General features: G+C 38.1%; 1 protein-coding gene across 1 annotated transcript in view; it reads left to right on the plus strand.

Moving 5' to 3' along the window:
- Positions 1-24,373, plus strand: part of GREB1 (growth regulation by estrogen in breast cancer 1) — a 59,287-nt gene that overhangs the window by 27,279 nt on the left and 7,635 nt on the right. The window contains exons 17-28 of the mRNA XM_009695750.1: positions 1,047-1,386; positions 2,932-3,047; positions 3,764-3,963; positions 5,698-5,787; positions 7,829-8,445; positions 14,752-14,854; positions 16,573-16,731; positions 19,171-19,313; positions 20,082-20,243; positions 21,930-22,134; positions 22,912-23,086; positions 24,055-24,273. Coding sequence (XP_009694052.1) covers positions 1,047-1,386; positions 2,932-3,047; positions 3,764-3,963; positions 5,698-5,787; positions 7,829-8,445; positions 14,752-14,854; positions 16,573-16,731; positions 19,171-19,313; positions 20,082-20,243; positions 21,930-22,134; positions 22,912-23,086; positions 24,055-24,273 — 2,529 coding nt within the window. The remainder of the gene's footprint in view (positions 1-1,046; positions 1,387-2,931; positions 3,048-3,763; positions 3,964-5,697; positions 5,788-7,828; positions 8,446-14,751; positions 14,855-16,572; positions 16,732-19,170; positions 19,314-20,081; positions 20,244-21,929; positions 22,135-22,911; positions 23,087-24,054; positions 24,274-24,373) is intronic.

The raw sequence follows: 24,373 nt of genomic DNA on the forward strand, positions 1-24,373 counted from the left end.
GTTATTACTTTTGTCCAAGGTTATCACTTGCTGACGCTGGCTGATTTTGATGTATAGAATTTGTATAGACTGCACTTGGACCACAAAGAGAAGTAGACATATCACTGTGGTTTGTGCACTTAAATCAGTAATGAAGACTTTGGAGCACCATCAGAGCTTGAAAATATATCATCAGTTTTCCTTGGTCCCTGTGGAGCAAGTCTAGAATCACTGCAAAAACGTAATGACACATTATGTGCATGCATGCAGCTGTGGATGAACTCTTTGGGATCTGTAAGAAGAATGAGACAGGACAAGTAAAATCTTGTGAATATGTATTGCTAACTGGGAGACTGAGCCATCCACATTTAACTGCTGGGGCTTGCTACAAGGTGCTTTGGAGCTCTGATCACACATCTCAGGCACTTCTCTGAGCAAGCCATGGTTCCTGTTTTTACTGTGCATCTGGATTTCATTTCTGTGAAAACCAGAGCATGGGAAGCTATTGCATATCCACGTCTCTCCCTTCCGTAGATTGGGGATTGAGACAGGGTGTACCTGGGCTTGGGAACTTGGAGTGCTCATTGGATGCTGCCTACGTATTCGGTCTTCTTGGAAACAAGAGTAAGTTGGTTCAGGGCTTCAGTAAGAAAACAGGAGAAACAGCCCACGCCCCTCCCGCCCCTTAAGAATAACACATAATGAAGAATATTATTCTCATTGGTAAGAACATATTCTTTTAATTGATGATTTTGCTGAATGCCTTAGCAAATATTCAGTGATAAATTTTGTAACAACAGTAAAGTCTTGGTAACTTAAAGTGATGTAACCTTACTGGACTACTTGCTTAGTAAATCTTTTCTAAGAAATAGAGAGACAACATCAGTTCTGATTGTGAAATGATGCCTTGCAAAGACTATCCAACTGCAGTTTAGTGAGATTCTGTTGTATAGTAGATACGAAGGATTCTTTACAGGACAAAATCCTGAGTTTACTAGATTTTATAAAAATTAGCTTTTTCACTTTAGCCTTTAATACTTCACTACTTAATTCACCATTTGTTTCAGGTTCCCCAGATTACACAGTGCAGTGATAAGGACTTTTGTCCTCATACAGCACTACTCTGCAGCTATGATGGCGGTGTGTGGTCTTTCTCAGATGAAGAATTACACCTCAGTTGAAACTCTGGAAATCACGCAAAACCTAATAAACTCTTCAAGACAATGTCCTAGTGGTCATGGCCTCATGGTAGTGTTGAGAATTCCATGTACTCCGCTGGCTGCAGTGGCATATGAACGTCTGTATAATGTAAGGGAAAGACTAGCCCTTGAAGATAACTTTGAAATAATCCTGGGAAATCCTAATTCTGGAATCACAATAGGGAAGCACTTTGTGGAGCAACTAAAGGTAACTTTCAGAATGACATACACTCGGAAGCTTCATTAGATGAGTAGGTGGGGACACTTTACTGGTGAGAGTTATGGTCATGAGCTGAAGTGTGGGTTGTAGTAGTAAAAATAAAAACTACTGTAAGGAGCATGACTTTTGTCTTTTAGATGTACTATCTGTGACACTTCTGCTGTCCTACCTCTGGTTAATACTCAATGGAGTATTAACTAATATGGCTAGAACATGACTTCCAGCAGCAACCCTCTCAAACAGTTGAACTGCTTTTATCTGCAGGGACCATGAGCAATAAGGGAAAAAGCCAAATAAAATTGTCACAGGTTTAGCAGAATTTTCTCACAAAATCATCATAGTGCAAAAAGATTTTAAGAGTGACCAGTTGAAAGTTATATTATTTTTGTCACCAGCAGGTGGCATGAAGGCACCAAATCAATGATGCTAGTTACTGGTCCCAGAGCACACCGGCATTCACAGCTCAGGACTTTATGCTTTCTGGATTGTGTGTTGGTTTATGGATTAATTTATATCCTTTAGATCCAGAGTCGTGGGTCATCTGTTTAACAAAAGCCTCTGATACTCCTTTGCTTTTCAGAAAATGACCATCACCTGATCACCAAAGCAAAAATGTGTTTACATTCTAGGATGGTGTGATATATATATGTATGGTACACTCTGTGCTGTGTCTGATTCAATACATTTTCGATGAAGTAATTTGAGATCCAGGACCTAATGCTGATCTCATTCTGCTATAAATTAGGCATAATTTGTTCTGAAAGATGAGTATTAGTTCTGAAACACATCCTGGTTATTTTCTCTGACATGTGTAATAGTGGTACATGTATGAATGTCAGAGACTGATTTGTACTATTGGTACTACTGTGTACTCCTTATCTGTAGATCAGTCTTACAGCAAAAAGGACCAACTGGTATGAGTAAAGCAGTATAGCCTGATGCTGAACAGTCAAACAATAGATCTAGTTATCAAACTTCTCATGAAGTTATCAGGAAAACTGATAGCTTCAGGGGAGAGCAGGAGACTTCAGAGGGTAGCAAGTGAGGACAGTGGTATGTGTATGTTGAACACTTCTAGCTTTCCCTTATTCCCCTAAGGTGAAAAAGTCTCATTCCTAGCTCATTTTCTTCTTTGGATGCAGACATCCATACATTATCTGCCACAAGAAGCAACCCTCTATACTCTTCTCTCCCCAAAAGCTCCTACTCAGCTTTACTGTCAGTTGTACCATATCCACTCTACCGTCTATGCCCTAGCCTCAGTGCTGTGCAGCTGTGCAGGCGGGAGGCTTTTCAAACTAGAACATACTATCCCAGTCTCCTCAGACTTACAGCAGGCAGATTGCTACCTGGTATGCTCTAGGAATTGTACAATCTACCTGTGCTGAAATTGTCTCTGCTCTGTGACTTCCCTTGGTGGAACAGCCATCCACTATACAAATGGATTCATATAATGGATGATAAAAGTATGTATTTCTGTATTTTTTTTTGTGCCATATAGATATGTCCAACAGTGTTTCTTACCTTATACAGGTCTGGCAGAAAATTGAAGATGTAGATTGGAGGCCACAGACCTATTTGGAATTGGAAGGTTTGCCTTGTATATTGATATTTAGTGGTATGGATCCACAAGGGGAGTCTTTGCCACGGTAAGAAGATCCAATACTTTCTCAGTGGTGGTTTTTTTATCCATTGCTTACCAAATGGCTAAAGGTAAAGGTAAAGTGTGTAATTACTTGTGGGAGAAGAAAACAGATTTCAGTGTCAAGATCTTTCTTTTCCATTTTTTGGCAGTTTTTATTAATAATATGAGGTTTGTATTTATGATACAGTAACCTTCTGTTTATAGCAAGATATAAATAGCTCAGAAACTGTTATGAGAGTTGTCCCAGTTTAGAGAAGAGAATAAGGGTATGGAAAAAAAAAGTATAGCTACTTTAGTTACCTTAGAGTAGCTGAGACATCTGCATGATGCTGGCATATGTACTACAGATGTGTGGAGAAATCAGTGCCTTCTGGAATGACAGCTGAAAGCCAGACAGGATGCCCTGGGGCACTAAATGCTTTTGTATGTTCAACTGAATGCTCATTCTGTGTGTTAGGCTTAGAACCCAAATGATTATTCTTTTTCTTATGCTTATGCTAATGCTCAGTGCACTAGATTAAGCTGCATAACTGGATTAAGAAAAAGAAAAGTGTGTGCACCATGGTGGTAAACTAATTAAGCACAGAAGATATACTGTATTCTATCTCATCTGCAGTTTAAGCAGATCATGAAAAAAATTCCCTTTGGCTGTGTTTGTAAAACAAATAAGGGAGTAGATTACCGTAAGTTTTCATACTAGCCGCTCTTGTTTCTCTCCAGATCACTGAGATACTGTGACCTACGTTTAATAAATTCATCTTCTTTGGTAAGGACAACCTTGGAGCAAGAACTTGGTTTGGCAGCATACTTTGTGAGCTCAGAAGTTCACACAGAGAAAGCAGTTGTGAATGATGTGTTAGAAAGTGACCCAGAGAAACTAAGCAGCACTGATAATGAAGATGAAGAAATAGCGACAGAAGGTATTATTAGTAGTGATAATAAAAGAAGCTGTAAAATGATTGAGTTATATTAGAAAAAGCAGGATTGTATGGATACGTACTCGCTGAGAGCTTCTGGAGTTAGCTTTACTGAGTGAGCTTTTTTTTTTTTTTTAAATTTCTTGCAGTCCTGCAGCTGCATCTATTCTCTCTGTCTGTTTTTTGGCTCCCTTCTCTCCCCTCCCTCCATACCTCCTTTGCCTTGTATATTCTGGCAGCTGCAAAGTGGAGCTCGAGTGGGTACATCCAGTGACGCTCACTGCTGTGAGTGCTGTGCTGTGTTGCCCTCCCCACAGCAGGGAAGTGTGCGCTTTGCTGTCTGGGCAGCAGTGACCCAATCCCCTCCCTCACAGCAGCAACAACTCCACCTAAACTGTCCCTGACTGATGCTACCTATGCTTACATACTGACAATGATGAAGATTCCTCCCAAGGAAACTGTATATAGTACAGCTGAGTAGTCTCTAGTTTGTAAGGTATTAAATACTATGGCTAGGAAACATATCTGAACATAGTAACTTCTGAGTACTCATTGAAAGTGTCCACGAATTCACATTGACAGTATAGAGTTGGTGAGTTTATCATTTCATAAGAGAGCAATTAAGAACATATAAATGTGTAAGCAAACAACAGTAATTTGCCCAGGAACCGTTAGGGGTTTTTTTGAGTGATAGTTGATGGGTGTTATCAGTTATCATTAAGTTACTTTATTTACTGTCTATTGTACCTTGTAACTGTGGAAAACAAGGGAGTTTTATTCCTGTAGGTTATTTAAATCTCAAACTTTGCCTTCATTTCCTTTTTTATACTATGAGGAGGAAGAGAGCTGTTTACTGTTCACCTATTGAGTTCTTACTCATTGATAATAAGGATAGCAGAACTAGCAGAACAAAAATATTTACTTTAATCAAATATTTACTTTTCATAGAGGAGTGGAACTTGAGGTCATACTCAGACTGTCTACAGTAAAGGCCTACTGTAGATGTGTTGAGTACTTCTGTTCATTTAGTTGAAGGACGCCAAGATTGCATGTGATCTGAGTGAAGTGGGCACCTAAGTTGTTAGGTGTCTAAATTGTAAGGCTGCTTTCCTAGTCCGTGGAGTATGGTATGCTCCTCCAGAGTCCAATTCAGAACACATGAAATAGAGTCTAAGTTTTCTGCTGGTAGTGCTTTTGTCTCTGTTTATCATGGTAAAACTGTACAGAAACACGCGTTTGAACTTAGAAGCCTAAGCTAGGAACCTCAAGTGTATATCCTTGTTGGCTGTCCAAACATGGATTTTCATCATCAAAACCTGAGATATAATCTGTCCATAAAGCTGTGATGTATGGGGTAGGAGGTAATTTCATAACATACTGACAAAATAGAGCTTGTGGTCTATTGGTTTCCCTGACACTGAATTAGTGAGGAAAGTATGACGTGGGTAGAAAGAGAAAACATGATAGAGATATGCCTAGAAATTACCAGCTCCTGGCTGCAGTTTGATTTTGTGAAGCTATTGCAGCTCAGCATAGTCAGGTTAGACCACCGGCTGATCCAATATCGCATGGTAGGAACAGATACTCTCCATATTGAAAACAGTGTCAGAATGAGGACAAAACCCACACAAACTCTTGTGTACTTTTCCCTACTTTGACAATGTAGCTGTACCTTCTTACAGGCTTACTTAAATTGTATTTTGGTTTTGTTTTCCCTTACTACCGTTCATGAAACAGGTTCTACTTCGGAAAAGAGAAGTCCTATGAAAAGAGAAAGATCCTGTTCCCATGACTCTGCATCTTCATCTCTCTCTTCAAAAGCTTCCAGTAAGATCATGTCTATTAAGTTACATCTAGAACATAAAAAAGGAGCTTTTATTCAGCTTATTAAATAAATAATAAAAGGCATAAATCACTAAGGTTTTGGTAAGGTCTATTTTAATGGGATCACTAAAGATAACTTTAAAAAAATGATTAGACTTCTGAAATACAAGAAATAAGATCTTTTCTTGCTTGAAAAATAATCATAGGGTAGGGTGCCTAAACCAGGCACTTCTTTAATATGTGCCACTGGGGTATGAATCCTCAGTACTGTGATGGCTGAGTATGTTCACTGAAGGTGTGACAATTTATGAAAATGAAAACATGCTTCACCTTTTCAAAAAATATTTTGAAAATCTGTAGGAGAAAAAGCATGCTTGTTGTCATTGTTATTTTTACCTTTTTGTTTTTGCTCTGGAATGTTCACTCGTTAATTTTGCACTGTTTGAAAGGTTTTTTGGAGGTGGGTAATTTCTTAAATCTTTGGTTCCTTTTTAATCTGCAAACTGATGTAGAAAGCATGAGGCAATGTTGAGAACTACTACAGCTCTTTTGTCTGATGCATTTCTTTGCGTACTTTTTATGCAGATAATATTAAGAGGAGAGTTGACTAAAAAGTGGGGAACACAAATTGTGCCATAACTTCCTAGAAGTTGCAGTCTCATACAGCTTATTAAAACATGTTTTTTGCCAGTGACTGTAAATTCTTTTTGATCTAATTGTAGTTTTCAACATGGTGACATTCATATTTGGTCCACGATTTCTTTTCTACGGGCACAGTGGTGGTTACAAAAGGAAAAAAAGCTTGAAAGCATTTGCATAAGCTTCTTCAACACTTTAATCTTCAAAATGTTACTTTCTTCTTTAAAGTTGCAAAGACATAGTTCCACAGTGTCTGTGTGGCCTGCCTGTGGCTTTGTAGCCTCAGTTTGCCTGTCCTTAAAAAAATCTTTTTTCCTTTCTTTTTTTTCTGTGCTTTTGCATACTGGTATTTTGAGGGATGTCACAGTGGTTTTACTTGAAACCATTCATACTGCTGGCAGTATTTTTGTATCTATTGCTAATGTCCTTTACTGGCTACTTTAGATTAACATGCAGGTAGAGTATATCTTACAATTTCTTGAGACCAAGAGAAACTGTGGGCTTTATTAGTTCAAAATGTGGGGTTTTTTTGAGAACCAAGGCTGTTGTTTTCACCATGAGAGGAAAGCTTCAGACAGATAGTCCTAGTACCATGTGGAGACTGATTCTTCAGCCAGTTCTCAGTCTATTCTGAAGATTGTGAAGTATTTGCATCTCCTCTTTGGAATTCACTAAGCATTTAAGATGCTCAGAACCACTTCAAACAGGACCTTAAACTTTCAAGAAATCGTAGTAGTTAGAATATATAAGGTAAAAATATACCACTTTCAGAAAATCAGCAGTTAGCTGTGGGGTATGTCTACATGACATATTCAAGGCCAGCATTCATGAGTTCAGTATGTGCTCTGAGCTGACCAAAAGCTGTATGAATGCATTAATGCCTTATGTAGCACCAGAGATTTGAAAGCCAGATTTTATTAGATCAGACTAAGTGCTGCAGTGACACAGACATGAGTGTCAGATCAGAGCTGACTCAGAGGACTGTTTCTAGATGTCAGTCTGTGTAGACATTTCTGTAGTCTGATTGGGTAAGAGCCTGTGAATGCTTACTTTCTTACACTCTTTTAAATGATGGTTTCAATAATTTTGTATTTGTCTTGAGTGGTGAAAGTATCTGATGAACACCTTAAGCAAGGAATGAATGAGGGAAGTAGAGGAGAGGACAATCACTGACATCTTTCCTATGCACTTCAGTACTTCAAAAGCCACTTTGTGCTTTCAGATGGATACTCCAAACTAGTCCGATTATGACCCCCTGTATGAGAAAGGTAAAAGCAAGAACAGGAGTGGGATTGCAAGGTTTGATGGATACTCTATCTAAACGATTTTTTGTTTTGCTTTGTTTAAGTATGGCATTGACTAGCACAGATAGTTGCACTGTGTTGAAATACAAATTTTCTTTTAGTTACAGCGTTCTGCAGTGAGTCATCTCCTCCTTTAATAGCAACAGGGGATACAGCAAAATCCCCCCACCAAGGCCTATGCAACAGCACTGAAGAAACTACAAATAACTATGAAAGGCAGAAGCAGAAAGTAGACAAGGGGGCACAAACAACAATCAGCAAACACTTACCACCGGTAACTGAACAGCTGGATACAAAACAAAACATAAAAAGTGCCCAAATTTCCATCACCTCATCATCCTCCTCGCCTTTCTCCTCCTCTTCTTCCTCCTCTGCACCTACTCATAACTCCTTCATCCTACAGACCTCTCAGTGCTCCATGACCAAAGCATCAAAACAGCCTCCCATAGTTTTCCTGCCCAAACTGGTTTATGACATTATTACTTCTACAGACAGCAGTGGACTTCCCAAATCTTCTTCCCTCTTGCCTTATCATTCTGTTATGTGGGCAAGTTCTTTTCGTCCTCTTATGAGTAAGATGATGACTTGCACGGAGCAGTCTTTATACTACCGCCAATGGACAGTTCCCAAGCCAATCCATATGGACTACAGCAATAGAAATGAGGGCAGAATGGACGCCTTTCACCCAAGGAGGCTGCTGCTGAGTGGGCCACCACAGGTGTGTAATAAGAACAAGGTATTATCATTGATTTATTTTGTTTAATTTTATCATGATCTCACAAAAAATAGATTAGTTATTATCATCCATACTTGAAGGGGTTTTTTTGGTGGAGAGTAAATTGCTTATATTTTATTTCCTAATCCGTTCTAATAAAATAATCTTCCTTTCTTCACTGTTAGCCTGAGTCCAAAGACAATGAAGCTGCAGCAATGTTCATTTTCTGTCAGTTTCTCTCCATTAAAATGTTTTAAAAGATAGTTTGCTCAAGAGATAGATTTAATGATTAATTTCAGTTTGTTAAAGTTGAATATACATTTATATTTTAAATAAAGATCAAAGATCTTTGCAAAACTACTTTCTGTGATCAATCTGAAGACAGTGGGAGTTTGTAATTAAGTTATTTTCTCTGTTTCCTCCACACAGCAGACAGAAATAGAAGCTGTTATAAATAATACATGCAAGAAGGCCAGCTCAACATTAGCAGAGCCATATTTACAAGATGAGTAGCTGATCCAAGAGTTTTTTAATTATTTTGAAAAGATATATGGAAATGGGTATAGTCCTAAGAAGTTCCTTCTCTTCTAAATTCTCTAGGAATGTTTAACACCTATCTCTGAGCAAGGTATCTCCTAGTTCAATGCACATGTTATATGCTAAAGCTAATATTGTGCGTCTCATGTTCTGCTGAAGTACGAGGCGACAAGATAGGAAGAGACACCATGCCTACTAAAAGCATATATATGTCCTGTGAAACTCGAAAGTCAAAAAGAATAAATCCAAACCAAGACAAAGACCAATGTTTCCGGTTATTGTAACATCAACCCAAAGAATTAATCTAGTTACTGATTTAACTTGCCACATGATCCACTGTTCTATGCTCATACATTGCAAAAGGAAACTATAGATTGTTATTTGTTAAATGATTGTATTCCATTGTTTTCCCAAATTTATGGTGTGGTAGAGTAGAAAGAGCATAAATGGGCTTTTCATATTGGGACTTCCTTAAATGTTACTGTAATTCACAAAGGATTCCAGAAAATACTCTGATGAGCAGTATTTCCCTGTCCATTCCTTTGACCTAAATTGTCCACGTTTGCCAAAGATTGAGGTATTATGTGATCAAGAAGCTGAATTTCATACTCAGCTGCAGCATAAAAATGAACACATTCTGGAAGAGAGATGTTCATTTCCATGTCGAACAAAAGCACAGGCTGTGGCAATTTTTGTAGAATTTTAAATGCATGCACATCAAACCCCACAAAGATACTATTCCCAAAGCTGCCCTCAATATCCAGATTAGCTGATAGGTAAATATTTCTTTGGTATTCATTTGGTTGTGGGTCACAAATGTAAATCTGTGGTTCTCAGAAGAGTCATTCAGAGACTTCTGAGAGCATACTACACACCTGTGAGAGGTTTTTGTGCTTCACACACTTGGTACTTGCCATTTAACTGGTATGGTACTCACCACTTTTCACTAGGAAACCTTTTTTTTTCAAATGTTGAATAGGACTCCTATTGATTCTCGGTACAGCAGTAAATTTCAGCCTTGATATCACTTCTTTTACTTGAAACTCCATCTCTTCTCCAGCTTTCTCCACAATGCAAGTTGTTTCCTAGTCTTGCATTGGGTCATACAGTTGGATCTGTTCCCAAAGGACACTCTTCACATGTTTATTCATTTTGTATTCCTCAGTTCTTTCTGAAGAATATAACTGTTTCACACAGAACAAGTTCACATGCGTCAAATTAGGACTATCATGCCTTCTTCCTAAGTATCAAAATTTAGGGGGATATATTCGTTTCAGTATGTGGAAGAAGACAGCAGCTTTGCTTCCTTTACTATTTTAACCTTCCAAAGTACTAAAAACTCCTATAAACCAAAGAAAGATCTATAAAAGTGTGTAGTTTGTTTATTGGCTTAAGGTATAACAATACAGTGTTTCTGTTAGGAATAGTTTCAGTAAAATAAACAGAAATTAGAATTATCCTTCTCTTTTTGGGAAGAAATAATTTTGCTTCCTGAAATAGGTTTTACTCACATGTGTGTTTGATAATATTAACATTTTACATGGACTTAACACTTAATGCATGAAGACATATAGGCAGAAATAAAAACAATTATTAGACAGCACCTATCTGAGTGTTAATAACATCTCAGCCAAAGTGTACGACTGCCAGAGTACTCTCTTTTAAAAAATAAGGAAGTAGTTGTTTTCTTTATCAAGCAGCAATTAGTTTACTAAAATTCAAATCAGAAAGCAATTTGTTGGTTAAAATGAAAAATATTAAATCAACACAGGAAGAAACCTAGGCATATTAGTGAACCAAAATTATAATTCTCACTGTCAGGGTAATTAGTAATAAAGTACACTCACCCTTCTCTCACAGAGACATGTTACCCTCTCTGCTGGTAAAAATGTTTTGCTAGAAGACTTGATGAATTTTTACAAGGACAATTACGTACATTAGAAGGCAATACGTGCATTATTTTTACAAGAGGCTTTAGGAAATGCAGCAAAAACCGGGTATTTATAGAATAGATCTATATATTTATCTGTAAGTTAACTCACATCATCGAAGTTAAGCCATTGGTTAGTGAGTGTGAATAAATATGCACCACCATGAACAACATGTATCATGTCTATGGCTAGAAATGTAGTCCCTAGTGCACTGAAGAAAATGCCTATAAGGACGCCTAAATTTGCTAAAATACTTTTCTTAGAAATACTCATCTTAAAGTTCCCCAAGCTGCAAATGAAGGTTTTGTACCTTTGTTTTTTAACTGGATATTAGAAGTAGCATTTTCCTTAAGCGTGGAAGCTGCTCATGAACACGGCTGAGTCCTGTGGCACCACATCCAGGGAATGAAGGAAGCACTTCTTAAGACACTTTATAAGGAAGAGAACTGCTGCCTATATTATTTGGTTTTCCTCTACTCTTGTTAAAATCTTATTACAATGGACTCATATTCAATTCAGCTTATGTAAGAAAAATATTTGGGAAATATTTAATATATCTGTGGTTAGCTGTGTTTTAGAAGAATGTGGCAAGTGGAAAGAAGGAGAAGAGCCAGCACCATTTGACCAGCTGTCTGTGGACCATCAGCATGTTTTCTGTGAATCGCCATTGGTTCACAGACCACAGTTTGAAAACCACTGCTGTGGTATGTGAAGAACTTTCTCACCTGGAAATTAAAATAGAAAAGCCTTATGGAATTATTTCCCCTTTTGCCATATTTCTCCGAATGTGAAGACTGAAATCTGATGATACTTTATAGCGACATGCAAGAATAATAAAGTACTTCTACTAGTCTTGGTGTCCAGTGTCTGGAACAAGTTAAAAAAAGGGAACTCAGTACTGTTAGACCTGCTGCAACAGCACTTTTTCATGTCACTTCCATGAATGAGCGTGGAGGCACACATGTAATTTCTCTGACTGGAATATCTCTCTCTCAGATTCTTATATAGACTGTTTTCAGCTTATCCTTGATACCTATAGCATGCACCGTTCAGTGGTGAAAGCTCTTTGGAGAGCTTTCCACTCCTCTTAGGTAGTGTGTGTCTTTGACACAAAAGCTAGACCTTCATACCTCTGGAATTTTCTGCAGGAAGAATTTGAATTCATATTCTTTCCTCTTGCTCAGCTACAGCTACACTGTTTGTGAATGAAGAGCTGCAGGGTAGACATATTCTTAGTTTTTTATGGGACAAACCATCCCTTGCACTGAGGATGAAAATAGAAACCAAAATACTAAATCTTTGAAGGCCCCAAATTCCTTAGTTATCATAAGTTTTCACAAGGTTTGAGATTTTTACTTCTTAGTCTTCTGGGATTTTCTTCTTCCAAGTGTGATTCATCAGACTTCTGTCCTCCAAATTCAGGTAGATAGAAACAAATTAGAGTAATACTTCCATTATTTGGGAATATTGGCCTCCAAGTGCCTTGTCTGTTAAGGCCCTGGGCACTGCCACGTGTTTGAGGAACCTTTTTCTGAGATGTAGAGCTGTCTGTAGTAGCAGCACCCCTTATGTACATTTTATTTCAGGAATCGTAAAAAATGCAGCCCAGTTCCCGGTTCCTTCATTCTTTTAATCTGTTTGCAGCTTTTGTGTGCAGAGCAAAGACAGGATATGGAGAAAAACACCTTGCTCAGAGTACTTCCTTATCAATCGTCATCATTGTTAATATCTCATACTTAAGCCTAGAGTCACTAATTAAGATCAACACAGCATGGTACTAGGCTTCTCTAAAGATTTGTAGAGCTACAGCCCAATCATGCATCCAGTTTAAAGTTTCTTTGCAGATCTATTTTGTTCCATTTTGCCTAGAGATGGTAGATACAGAAGACAATACAATTAATTTTGAAGGTGCATTTGCCTATCTGGGCATGCTACAAATTCAGTTGTTCAAGGTTCTTCCCTTCTGGAGTAAACATTGATTGTAATTGAGAAGTCATTCTTTTCTCATTTTCTTTTTAAAAATCTTCTTCAAATGACCTGGAAAAAGTGTTCTCTGTTTCACCAATTCATTTCTTCAGCAGCAAATGCAGGCAAATGTGCAAGTGAATGGGGTCCAAATGTGAATGTTGCTATGTGCTCAGCCTGATCTCTCTCCTGGCAGAGAAGCATTCTGAAAACGTGGAGAGATTACTGCAAGTGCCCACCAGAATTTTCAATACAGTATTGCTAATATCTAACAGTTCATAAAGTTCACAGTACTATATTGGACACTGTTATGTGACAGATAATGAGATTCGGTAAGATATGATGCATGGAATATCGTAAGTACGTATGTTTAATTTAATGGTTAGGGACTAGCACTTGTAGTTCTGTGGTTTCCAATATTTTTGACTCATGACCCTACAACAGCTTTGTGTATACTTGAGTCAATGGACAAATGACACCTTTCATCTAAGTACCACGTAGTAGTAGCAGCCTAGTCACTCCCAGGTACATTGTTGAAAACCATTGTTGAAGACTGGTTCCCCAGGGAAAGAAAAAAACACATTATTTTGATAGAATAAGTTTTAAATGGTTACCAAAAAGAAAAGGTAAGGTTTTCAGCCTGTTGTTCTGTTGACAGTTTTAAGTATACACTTCAAACAGATTAGGAATTAGTTTTTTACATAGATACGTGATATCAAGGGAACAGGTTGTGTACTTTTGACAAATGATCTCTCATTTGTTTGAAATCAGACAACTGTTAATCTGTCAGGCCACCCTGTGTTTAATGAAAAGATGATCATAGGGGCTTTGAAAAAATATGTTCATAAGGGCGTATAAAGGTAATCTCAGACTTGAGAGAAAGCATTGAAAGTATTTTCTTCTAGAACAAAGTATCATCAGGTTTGCCTCAGATGTGGGAAGAGCAGATGTTTTTTTTTAGCTCACCAGTCAATAGCTATTGCAGCCAAGTTTAGAACCTTGTTCCAGAGTCAGTAGAAAGATTCTCAATGGATTTTACATAAAACCTCACACAGGGAGTTAGAAACATCTGGTCCATGGGCTGACTATGGTCTATGCTACCATTTCCTCTACTCAAAGTCACTTTTTTTCTGTGTTACTCCTGGATAACAGAGAGTTGTGTGCTAACACATGGTCCACCATGTGTACCTGAAGAGCTTATTTGACCCTCAACAGGGATCACAGTACCCTTTTCCACCCTTGGCAAGCAACTGTTTAAAATGCAGTCTGATTTATAAACTTTTATATACTTTTAAAAGGTAATTTTAAAACAGTGGAAGGGAAATAATATATTTTCAGCACAAGAGATGCAACAACACGTTGTCACATATACCATGTCCTCCAGGAGTAGAAGTGGCCTGCATAAGTTCTCCTATAGATGCATGCCACTTTGTTCTTCAGGATAGTCAGTGTACTTCAATAGCAGTCAGTGTACTGGTAATTGACACAAATATGAAAGGGTTGAGGTAACTCTTTAGTTATCTTGTAGTTTGAGGAGGATTTTTGGAATGTTTTATGAGCTTATATGGATTTTTAAAAGTTCATTGCCTATGTAGAAACTGTAACATCAGGAGAGAAAATTCTCGTCTGTGGGCCTAGAATTAGACCTGTGATATAAAATGCATTTTCCAAACTAGATACCTGCATACAGAGAACAAAACTGTTGAGCATTTAAGCATTTCATTTATGCCAAGGAATATACAAATACAGGGATATGCAAGCACTGAATATTAATATTTGGTTTCACTGCAGCTGCAATTTCCAGATAAGTGGAAATGTTGTAACATGTTGAAAAATGAAAGTTTACTTTTGTATTTTCTAATTTGTGTATTTATAGATTGGGAAAACAGGTGCCTATCTGCAATTCCTCAGTATTTTGTCCCGAATGCTGATTAGATTGACCGAAGTGGATGTATATGATGAAGAAGAAATCAACATTAGTAAGTTCTTAATATAAAAATATTTGCTTCTGGAGACTATAGAAAATCATTATGTTAAATTGAAAAGTGGTTGTCTGTATATTCTATGCCATTGACCTTTGCAACTAATATACATTATTGAAATATTTTAAGAAAATTTTTGTGTGATCTTCAACTGATACTTAAGAATATTTTATTATTTTACTCATCATTTAGAGTTTAGTCTTCCTTTCAGTAAGAAACCCACAGACCTCAGTTTTTCTTGGGAAGTAATCAACAACATTTATGTGTATTAATTGATATCCAGCCATTGGTTTTGAGTTTAGAACTGGAATGAACTTTTGCAGTAAAGTATATAAAAAGAATCAGTGAAATTCTGGCAGATTTATACCATGAGAAGCAATGTCATATTTTCTAAGTACATAAGGCTACATGAGGGAGGAAAACAGTTCCTGCTCTCTAATAGCTAATTTTAGTCCAAACTTCCTTTATTTACAGTGTTACTCCCCTGTGGTTCCAGATGTATTTCTGTAATTAAGGGCTGGATTACATAGAAAAATATGGGTGATATTTGATGGGATATGTCGAATTCTGCACTAAAAGCATGCCATGCTTTTCTCCAGTCAGCCATGGAGAGTCTCAGGTGGGTGCTAGCTGCCTCCGTCAGACCCTGGCTGGAAGCTGTTCAGTCATTTTACTGTGGGACTGCACCTCAGCTCTTGTCTCTGAGGGCTTTTTTGGGCAGTACCCAGGAGTCTTCCGCCACACTGAGCTGTGCTTGAGAAAGAGGCAGCTATCCCCCAAGTTTTATGGCAAAACTCGTGGAAAAGGTGACCAGTCTGCTAGGGGAGAGGATAGTGCATGCAGTCCTTTGTATTTAGGCAGGATTTTGGAGGTAATTCACAGTCAGGGCATGAAGATAATTTAACCATCTGACTAAATCCACCTGAGTTTCATATTTACTTTGGGTGCTAAAAGACAGGGTCTCAGCTCTTGTAAATAATCATTTAATCTATACTCAAAGAAATGGAGTTATGGCTCTTTACAGCAGCTTACAGCTGACCCCCAAACTGAACACCTCACTACTGTCCATTTTACTCTTGTCAGATCTTTCATCTTCTTGACAAAGGTAGAAAAATATTTTGTAAGGGCTTGTGTACATCTGAGTTTTTATGTCAGTTAACCTGTTTCAGAAAAAGGCATGATTTCACTGCACATTATACCAATACCATTTACTATTTTTCTCTTACCCTAGGGAGAATTATCTTTGATTACTCTGGTGTTGTCGCTAGAAGGGGCATTTGACTTTAACTCTTCACTGTACTTAATACTGCAGTTTCTGAAGCTTTAAAATGGCTTTTTTTCCTCAGTGAGAATAACATATCTTTCCTCAACTGAGTTCACAAATGTGGTGGTCAGTGGAAAGACTCCAAATGCCTGGGTGCAGATAGATCAGCCTTACCAGACCCTTGACATTGTTTTCATCATCATCCCACCAGGTGCTCCAGTAAGATTACAGAGGTCTTAAATTGATAACAGAGATTTAAAAGCCAGAATTGCATTGAGGTATGAGGTACATGTGTTCAAAGGTACACCTCTTGATGCATAATAATGTTGCGTGCTCAGAACGATGAAAGAAAAAATGATGCAGGAATAATAGGCATAACAAAACCATCTATAGCAATGTGAAGAGCTTTAAAAATTGTAATTACATGAATTCTTATTTCTCAATAATATAGACATAAAAGAAGAATCTGGTCAATACTACCATCAGCCTGGAGATATGTGGCCAGATTTGGAAACATTTAAGAAGATGCTTTTTGACTACACTATCCATGACCCGAAATATGAAGATGCAAGTCTGATTTGTTCAAAGCTTCAGACTATAAACAGTGAAGGTTAGAATTTGAAAAATCTAGATTGGTACACATATGTGTATTTATTTGTTTTTAATGTGACAATCCTGTTGAACTTTTAAACAGAGTGAAATTATCAGAATTGCACTTGACTAAGTAATAGTGAAAAAAGATTCGAAGTTTGCCAGATGAAGCACCAGACTATGAGCTTTATAAATGTTTTATGGAATATTATATAGGTAGTCTTTCATTAAAAAAGCTCTGATTCCACAATAAGTTTGTGTATTTGAATGTTTTTATGTAGTAGCATTGTCCTGCTTTGTAGCAATAAAGTGACTTATGTGGGTAAAGTTATTTATGTACTTAAAAGTGTTTTTAGGTTTATTTTTTAGATTTTGGTTTAGGTTTGGAAATCGTGAGATGCAAATGTCTAGGTCTAGATTCCTGGAGTATTGAGCTGTGAATTAGTCCTCTGAATTAGCCAGCTGGACACACACAAGCCCATGGGATTGGGTAGGATGGATCCAATCGTGGTGAGGGAGCTGGCCAACATCATTGTGAGGCTATTGTCTATCATTTTTAAAAAGTAACAACAACTGGTGGAGGTTCCTGATGATTGGAAAAAAGGAAAATGCCATGCCGTTCCTCTACAAGACAGAAGGAGGATCGAAGCAATTACAGCCTAGTCAGCCTACCCTCAGTCCTCAAAACAATTATGGAACAAACTCTCCTGTAAGCCATGTCCAGACCCATGAAGGGCAGGAAAGTGATTGGGAGCAGCTAGGATGGATCTATCATAGGGAAATTGTGATTAGTAAACGTGATACATTTTATGATGAGATGACTGGCACTATGGACAAAGGAAGGCCAGTGGTTTTATCTTGACTTCAGGAAGGCTTTTGTCACTGTCTTCTGTGATATCCATGTAGCCAAAACTGGAGACAGTTAGTTTGGATAGGTGGATTGTAAAGTGGACGGGAAATTGGCTGGACCACTGAACTCAGAACATGATGAGTGGCACAAATCTGACTGACAGCTGAGTATGCATGGCAATACTCAGAGACTGATAGTGAGGCAAATGCCATTTAAGATTGCCATTAATAACCTGATCAAAGGGACAGAATGCAACGTCAGCAAGTTCATGGATGATAACAAATTGGGGGAGCAGTCAATATGCAGGAAGGTAGCACTGCCATTCAGAAAGACCTTGACAGGCTGGAGAATTGGAACCTTCAGGAAGGAACCTCAGGAACAGGAACCTCATATCATTCAACAAAGGTAAATGCACAGTCTTGCACTTGGGATGGAATAATTTTTTGCAGCTCTACAAGCTTGAGGCCAGCTGCATAGACAGCAAGTTTGAGGAAGGTGACCTAATGATCCTGGTAGACAACAATTTGAACATAAGTCACCAGTCCTCCATTGGGTTAATGGCTTACTAAAAATCTAACAAGCAGGTCAAAGGAAGTGATTATTCTTGCATGGCACCTGTAAAACCACATCTGGAGTATTCTGTCAAGTTTTTGGCTTCCCAGTACAAGAAAGACATTGACATATAGAAGTGAGTCTAGTGGGTAGCCACCAAGATGAATAGAGGCCTGAAGCACATGATGTACATAGAAAATTGAAGAGAATTGGGTTTGATTGGTCTGGAGAAGTCTAGCAGGGGCATCTGATTGCTGTTTTCAGCTTCCTAATGAGAACTTATAGACATAAACTATTATAGATACACAGCATAAGGACAAGAGACAACAGACACAAGTTGCAACATGGGAAATTAGAATTAGATAGTATGACAAATATTTCTAGAATAAAAGTGGTGAAGCCATGGAGCAAGTTGCCCAGAGACACTGTGGAAACTCCACTCTTAGTGATTTTCAAAACCTCACAGGACAAGGAACAGCTTTGAACAACCTGATCTGATGCTGAAAATCTGAGTGAAAGGTTTGGCCAGATGACATAACAGAAGTCCTTTTCAGCAGAAATTACATCTCATCTTCCTTCAGTCTCCCACAAAGGAGACCCTTTTTTAAAATGTGGGTATTTGCTAAAGAGCAACATCACTGAATTTGCCAACTTCATTTCACATAATCTAATGTGATGGCTGTCACAGGATGGCAAATGTCTGTCATCAGACTCTTTCTTACTATTTATTACTTTTGCAAGCATTCAACCAATGATAACAACAGCAACAATAATAATTTTAATAATCCGGCTTTGCTTACACCTTAGCCTTGTGTGAAATCTGTATAGAATTATAATAGTCATGAATTTGCAGATACTTCTTTGTAGTCCCCTTTGCTGTACATAACAATTTATAAAACATACGATGCTCAGAATGAATTCATAGTTTGTTTTGCCTGTGTTTAATCCTACCATTGTTCCTAGAAGCTAATTACAGTGACAGAAACAATTTGTTACAATGGAATACATTCTGGCCTTGAATATATGTTACATTTAAGTTGTTTCTTTTTTTAATAGACAGATCAATGAACAGGAGACAGGAGGATATGTATACACGTCGTCAAACAACTAGGATGAGATTGTCCAAGTATGCAGCATATAACACCTACCATCACTGTGAACAGTGTCATCAGTATATGGGTTTCAATCCCAGGTACCAGGTAAAGTTTTCCAGATACTATGCAGATCAGAAACTGAAGCAGACACAACCCAAACACAATTTTGTGTACATTCAGTGTATTTGAATTGGCTTAGAAGTTGCATGTATGTGTTAAAAACAGCTGATTTACAGTTTTTGTTATTTCCTGAGATTTGCCTGCCTTGACCACACTGCAGGTTTGGGGACATCAGGGGACTGATCCTTGCCTCATTTACACTAGCTTATTCAGTGCTCTAATCTTCATTCTACATGTATACTACCAGTTTAAAACTACTTTCCCAGTAAACTTTTCCAACTGGGACTTGCTTACATTTTCACCTGAGTAACTGCAGAAGATGCTACTTCTGATACAGGAGTAGCCTAGCATGGAGCAGTCTATATGTGGCATACAGACTGTTATGACTCAGAGTAATCCTCCAATTTCCTGCTTATTAGAATGTGAGAAAGAAGGTATCAGCAGTGCAAATACGGATTTTTATGTGTCAGTATTTCTGAAAGCTGAGAGTGGCCTCTAAGTATTGGTACCATCTGCAAAACGAAGCTGAAAAAATGGTTTCAAAAGAGGGAACAGTTTAATTTTAGTTTTTTTTAGTGTGTACTTTAACCTAGGGGCATTGCTTAACACCTAGTGAATCATGAGGTAAAATCTAGTGCAATACAGTAAGTGATTGTAGTCTGTTTCGTAATGTTATAAATGTGTATTAACTACACTGAGACCTTGTAGTTTGACTCTAACCACTGGAATTATCCTATTTTTTCCCGTCCCCAGCTTTATGAGTCCACTCTGCATGCATTTGCCTTTTCCTATTCTATGCTGGGAGAAGAGATCCAGCTGCATTTTATCATTCCAAAGTCAAAGGAGCATCATTTTGTCTTTAGCCAACCAGGAAGACAATTGGAAAGCATGAGGCTACCACTAGTCACAGATAAGGTACATGGATATTTATATTTGTGGTCATATATGGGATAGAGACACGACTAATTTTAAAATTTGTTGAATTAGGATTCTTTACACTTCTGGTCCTGCTGTCAAGAGATAATGAAGATGTCCTGATACTAAGCTTGTATTTTTTCCTAGAAAGGGAGACATGAAGCATAACTGTCAAGCCACAAATAAGCTGTTTCTTTTACTCATTAGCAAGGTTAATCCTTTGGTATAAACACTCTTATCTGGGGCAACAGGTCTTTGGTTATGGGTTTAAGATGTTAAAGTGAGAATGGTTTCAGCAATGAGCCTCAGAGACGTGATTTTCTTTATTATACAGTTACTAAGAGGAAGCAATTTTTTACTGTAGAGGAAAGCAGTGGGTTATCCTTCCTGTCTTATTCTGCATAAATGCTCAGTTGTTTCATATAAAAATAGCTTACAAAGAATCTTTGTCATGGCTTCAAGACTGTCTAAAGAATCACGTCACGCTTGTAGAAAACACTTTGTAAGGTCATCCATCTGACAGGCTATGCAAACTCTGATGTTGACCTTTACAGTGACTCCTAATACCCATGTCTAAGATGAAGCTGTGCCTTGCTCAGGCCACACTGCTTGGAGTATTGAAGTAATTTGTGGAACAGAAGTAAGTATTAGCACTTCTATCCTGGAGAAAATAAGCTGTTTCCAATAAACAGTAACCAATCAATACCACCCTCCAGTTCAGGCATTTATATCCAGTTCAAGCTTGAAATGGGAGAACCCAGGCAGCAACACAGCAGCAACTGTGCAATGTGAGGATGAAACCTCTGCTCTTCCTCACCTAGTAAACTTGTGCTTGGCTATGCAGTCAGAACTGTGCACTAGGTCCTTGTGGATTCTTTTCCTGCTTCTGCCACTGACCTGCTTTGAGGCTTTGCCAAAAACATTTATTCTTCCTTTGCTTCATTTTCTGTTCACTTGCTCCAAAGTGGTGCCTGCAATCTTGCTGCAAGCATAAAAAGTGCTATGGGATATAAACCTAGATTATTAAACCATTATAAAATATTTTTCTTGATCCACTTTAAATTCCCTTTCATGACCTCCACTTGCATCAAATACACCATTTTGTGCTTTGGCAGTTTTAAATCTGGAGTGCTTAATTGTGAGGCTTTCAAGAGTCTCTGTAAAGAGCCACACTTTCATTCTGGGTCCTTAATGACCTTAGTAGGAACTAGGCTAAAATCAGTTGCCCAGCCTGGAACAGTCCTGGATATCTGTAGAGACAGGGCTTTCAGAAGCTACACTGTCAAACTTGGAAGCGCCTAGCGAGTTTCAGTGCATTCAAGATTGGGTGATAGCCAGTTAGAAGGGTTGTACGGCAATTTTGGAGTGAGATGTTTCTTACCATCTTATGGCATATGGAGCTAAATCCTTTTCCAGATCTAGCCTCAATGTCCCTGTGCACTTGGCAGGTCAAGGTTAGCAGTCCTATGCAGTCCACCACACTCTTGCCAGTTGAATAAGCTAAGTGATAGAGTTTTCTTTTTTCCAACTCTTATAAAAGTTGCTTATTTTCCTATTAAGCTGATTTAAAATGTAGCAGTTTGTCCAGTGTCAGTGAATCTGATTTATTCTCCTGAAGGATCTGGTTCTCTTTGTTTAAACATCGTCCAGCTTAATACAGAAACTCACACTTCTGTTTATTTGCAGAGTGAAGATTACATAAAAAGCCCCACTTTTACTCCCACCACTGGTCGTCATGAACATGGACTTTTCAATTTATATCATGCAATGGATGGAGCCAGTCATTTGCATGTTTTAGTTGTCAAGGAATATGAAATGGCTATATATAAGAAGTATTGGCCCAACCACATCATGCTTGTTCTTCCAAGCATTTTCAACAGTGCAGGAGTAGGTAAGTATAACAAAAAGTTCTAACAAATGCAGACACATGACTTGTGTCCTTGAGGTGTTGTTACTCAACAGTGAAACATAGACACTGATCTGGTGATCTGGATTCCTTTTGAAAACACTGTGTCACAGTCGAAGATGCAATTCATTTAATCTAGGTCACCTAAAACACGGTAGATGAAATACTTACTCTCCTGTACCAATTTTAAAGGGAGCTGAGGGTGTTAACTCAGATGGAGTTACCTACTCTGTTTCCTCGTGGAAATAACTTACGCACTATTTGCACAGGCAGTGATGCACTGATTAGATACATCTCTTAGGTAGGTTCTGCTAATATAGTATCTGTGAAATATTGAACACCTTGCTTTTACTGCTGGAACAACTTGCAGACAGTAGTAGTGACAAACAGTTCAAAGTAGATCATCAGAGGAAATTGTTCACATGTTGGTGAATCAGCACCTCTAGACGTTTGCACTAAGAGATGCTAGTGGAGCCAGATATCCGTCAGGTTAAAAGAATCAGTCGCTAAACCCTTAAGACCCTAGCAAATCTTTACCACAGAAGTTAGGCTTCATTTTGTATGCTTCCCAGTGGGGTTCTATAAGTCACTTGCTTGGCACGTGACAAAGTAAGTTGGCTCTGGGGAGTGTTAGGGTGTTAAAATCTTCAGAGTGATTCATACCCTAGTCTGTAGAAATATTCACTTCAAAAGGCTTCCAAGTTAAAGGCAAACAATTTCTGCCCCTACTTTTAATCTGATGGTTTATGTCCTTTCTTTCAGGTGCTGCACACTTCCTGATAAAAGAGTTGTCTTATCATAACTTGGAGCTTGAACGGAATCGGCAGGAGGAGCTGGGGATAAAACCCCAGGATATTTGGCCTTTCATTGTCATTTCAGATGACTCCTGTGTTATGTGGAATGCAGTAGAAGTTGATTGTTCAGGAGACAGGAAAAGGTAAATAGAGTAATAAATGCTTTTTCAGCTTATCTCTTTTAACATTTCACTGCATGTCAGTTTTGAAATTATGTTTGATATACTACAACTTTTACCCTGTACAAGCAGAGAATAGTATTTGCCTAATGAGAGAAGTATTTTCCCTAGATATCTGCCTTTGCATAGCACATAGTTTAATGCCTGTTTTTCATTCCTGTTCCCTGAGGTTTTAAGTGCCCTGCAGCCTTGCTGTATAGCTTGACTCCGGTTCAAACTAGAGTTACTTGGACTGCAGATTTCAGAGTCTACAGTAAACAATCCATGATACACTGGGCAAACATGGGCATTCACATGTACATTTTTAAGAGGATTTTTCTAAGGAAGCTAAAAGGCATTTCTGTGCAAATTGTGCAACTGATTTCCTCTGGTTCTTTTGTCAGTCCCAGTCCGTATGGCTCCTTTATTAGCTCCCCAAATCCCCAAACAAGTATTTTGGTTTTCATTACTTTACAACATTGTTTGTACTAGATATTTTTATCTATTCCCAGAACGATGCTATGCAGGATTTACATCAAACCTTCAAAGAGAACTAAACTCAGTGAAAACCGAGATTTATGGATTCTAGGGGTGGGCTAGGAGGATCTTATACTTTGCACTTAAGTTATGGCACAAGGTCAGCAACCCTCCCAGACTCATTTGGAACATTATCCAAGTAACTTTTAAAGTTATTCAGTCATATCTGAGTGAATATTTTGAAAGATCCAGGCTCAGTTTCAGATCTGTCATACCAGTCCCCACCACATAAGCACTAGTTAATTTTAAGTTTTGATTACAGTGAGAGACAAAGAGTTGCAGTAAAGTAAGACAACACTGAAGTTATTGACCTGATACTCATAACTACTTTCGACTGTTAAGAATTGCTCTTCAGCTGAATGAGATTCTGAATATTCTCTATATACTTTAAAATTAACACATTTTCATTATTGTAGTGACTATACATGGACTGAAAGGAATGTTTCCTTGAAGCAAATTCTGCAACATATTGAAGCAACTCCCAATGTCACTCACTATGCCTTAATTGGGATGAGGAAATGGTCCAGTAAGACAAACAGTGCTGAGCTCAAGGACCCATTCTCCTGCTGCCATGTGCATGATTTCATTATGCTGAATGTAGATCTGACACAGAATGTCCAGTACAATCAGAACAGGTAAGTGAATCAGTAGCATCTTTCAATAGAGAGAATGAACCAAGTAAAGGAGCTTACAAAAAGAGCTTACAAAAGCTCTTGTTGTCTTTTTGGGGGAGCT

Source organism: Cariama cristata, unplaced genomic scaffold, assembly GCF_000690535.1.
Source record: "Cariama cristata isolate BGI_N322 unplaced genomic scaffold, ASM69053v1 scaffold18942, whole genome shotgun sequence".
In the NCBI taxonomy this organism is placed as follows: Eukaryota; Metazoa; Chordata; class Aves; order Cariamiformes; family Cariamidae; genus Cariama; species Cariama cristata.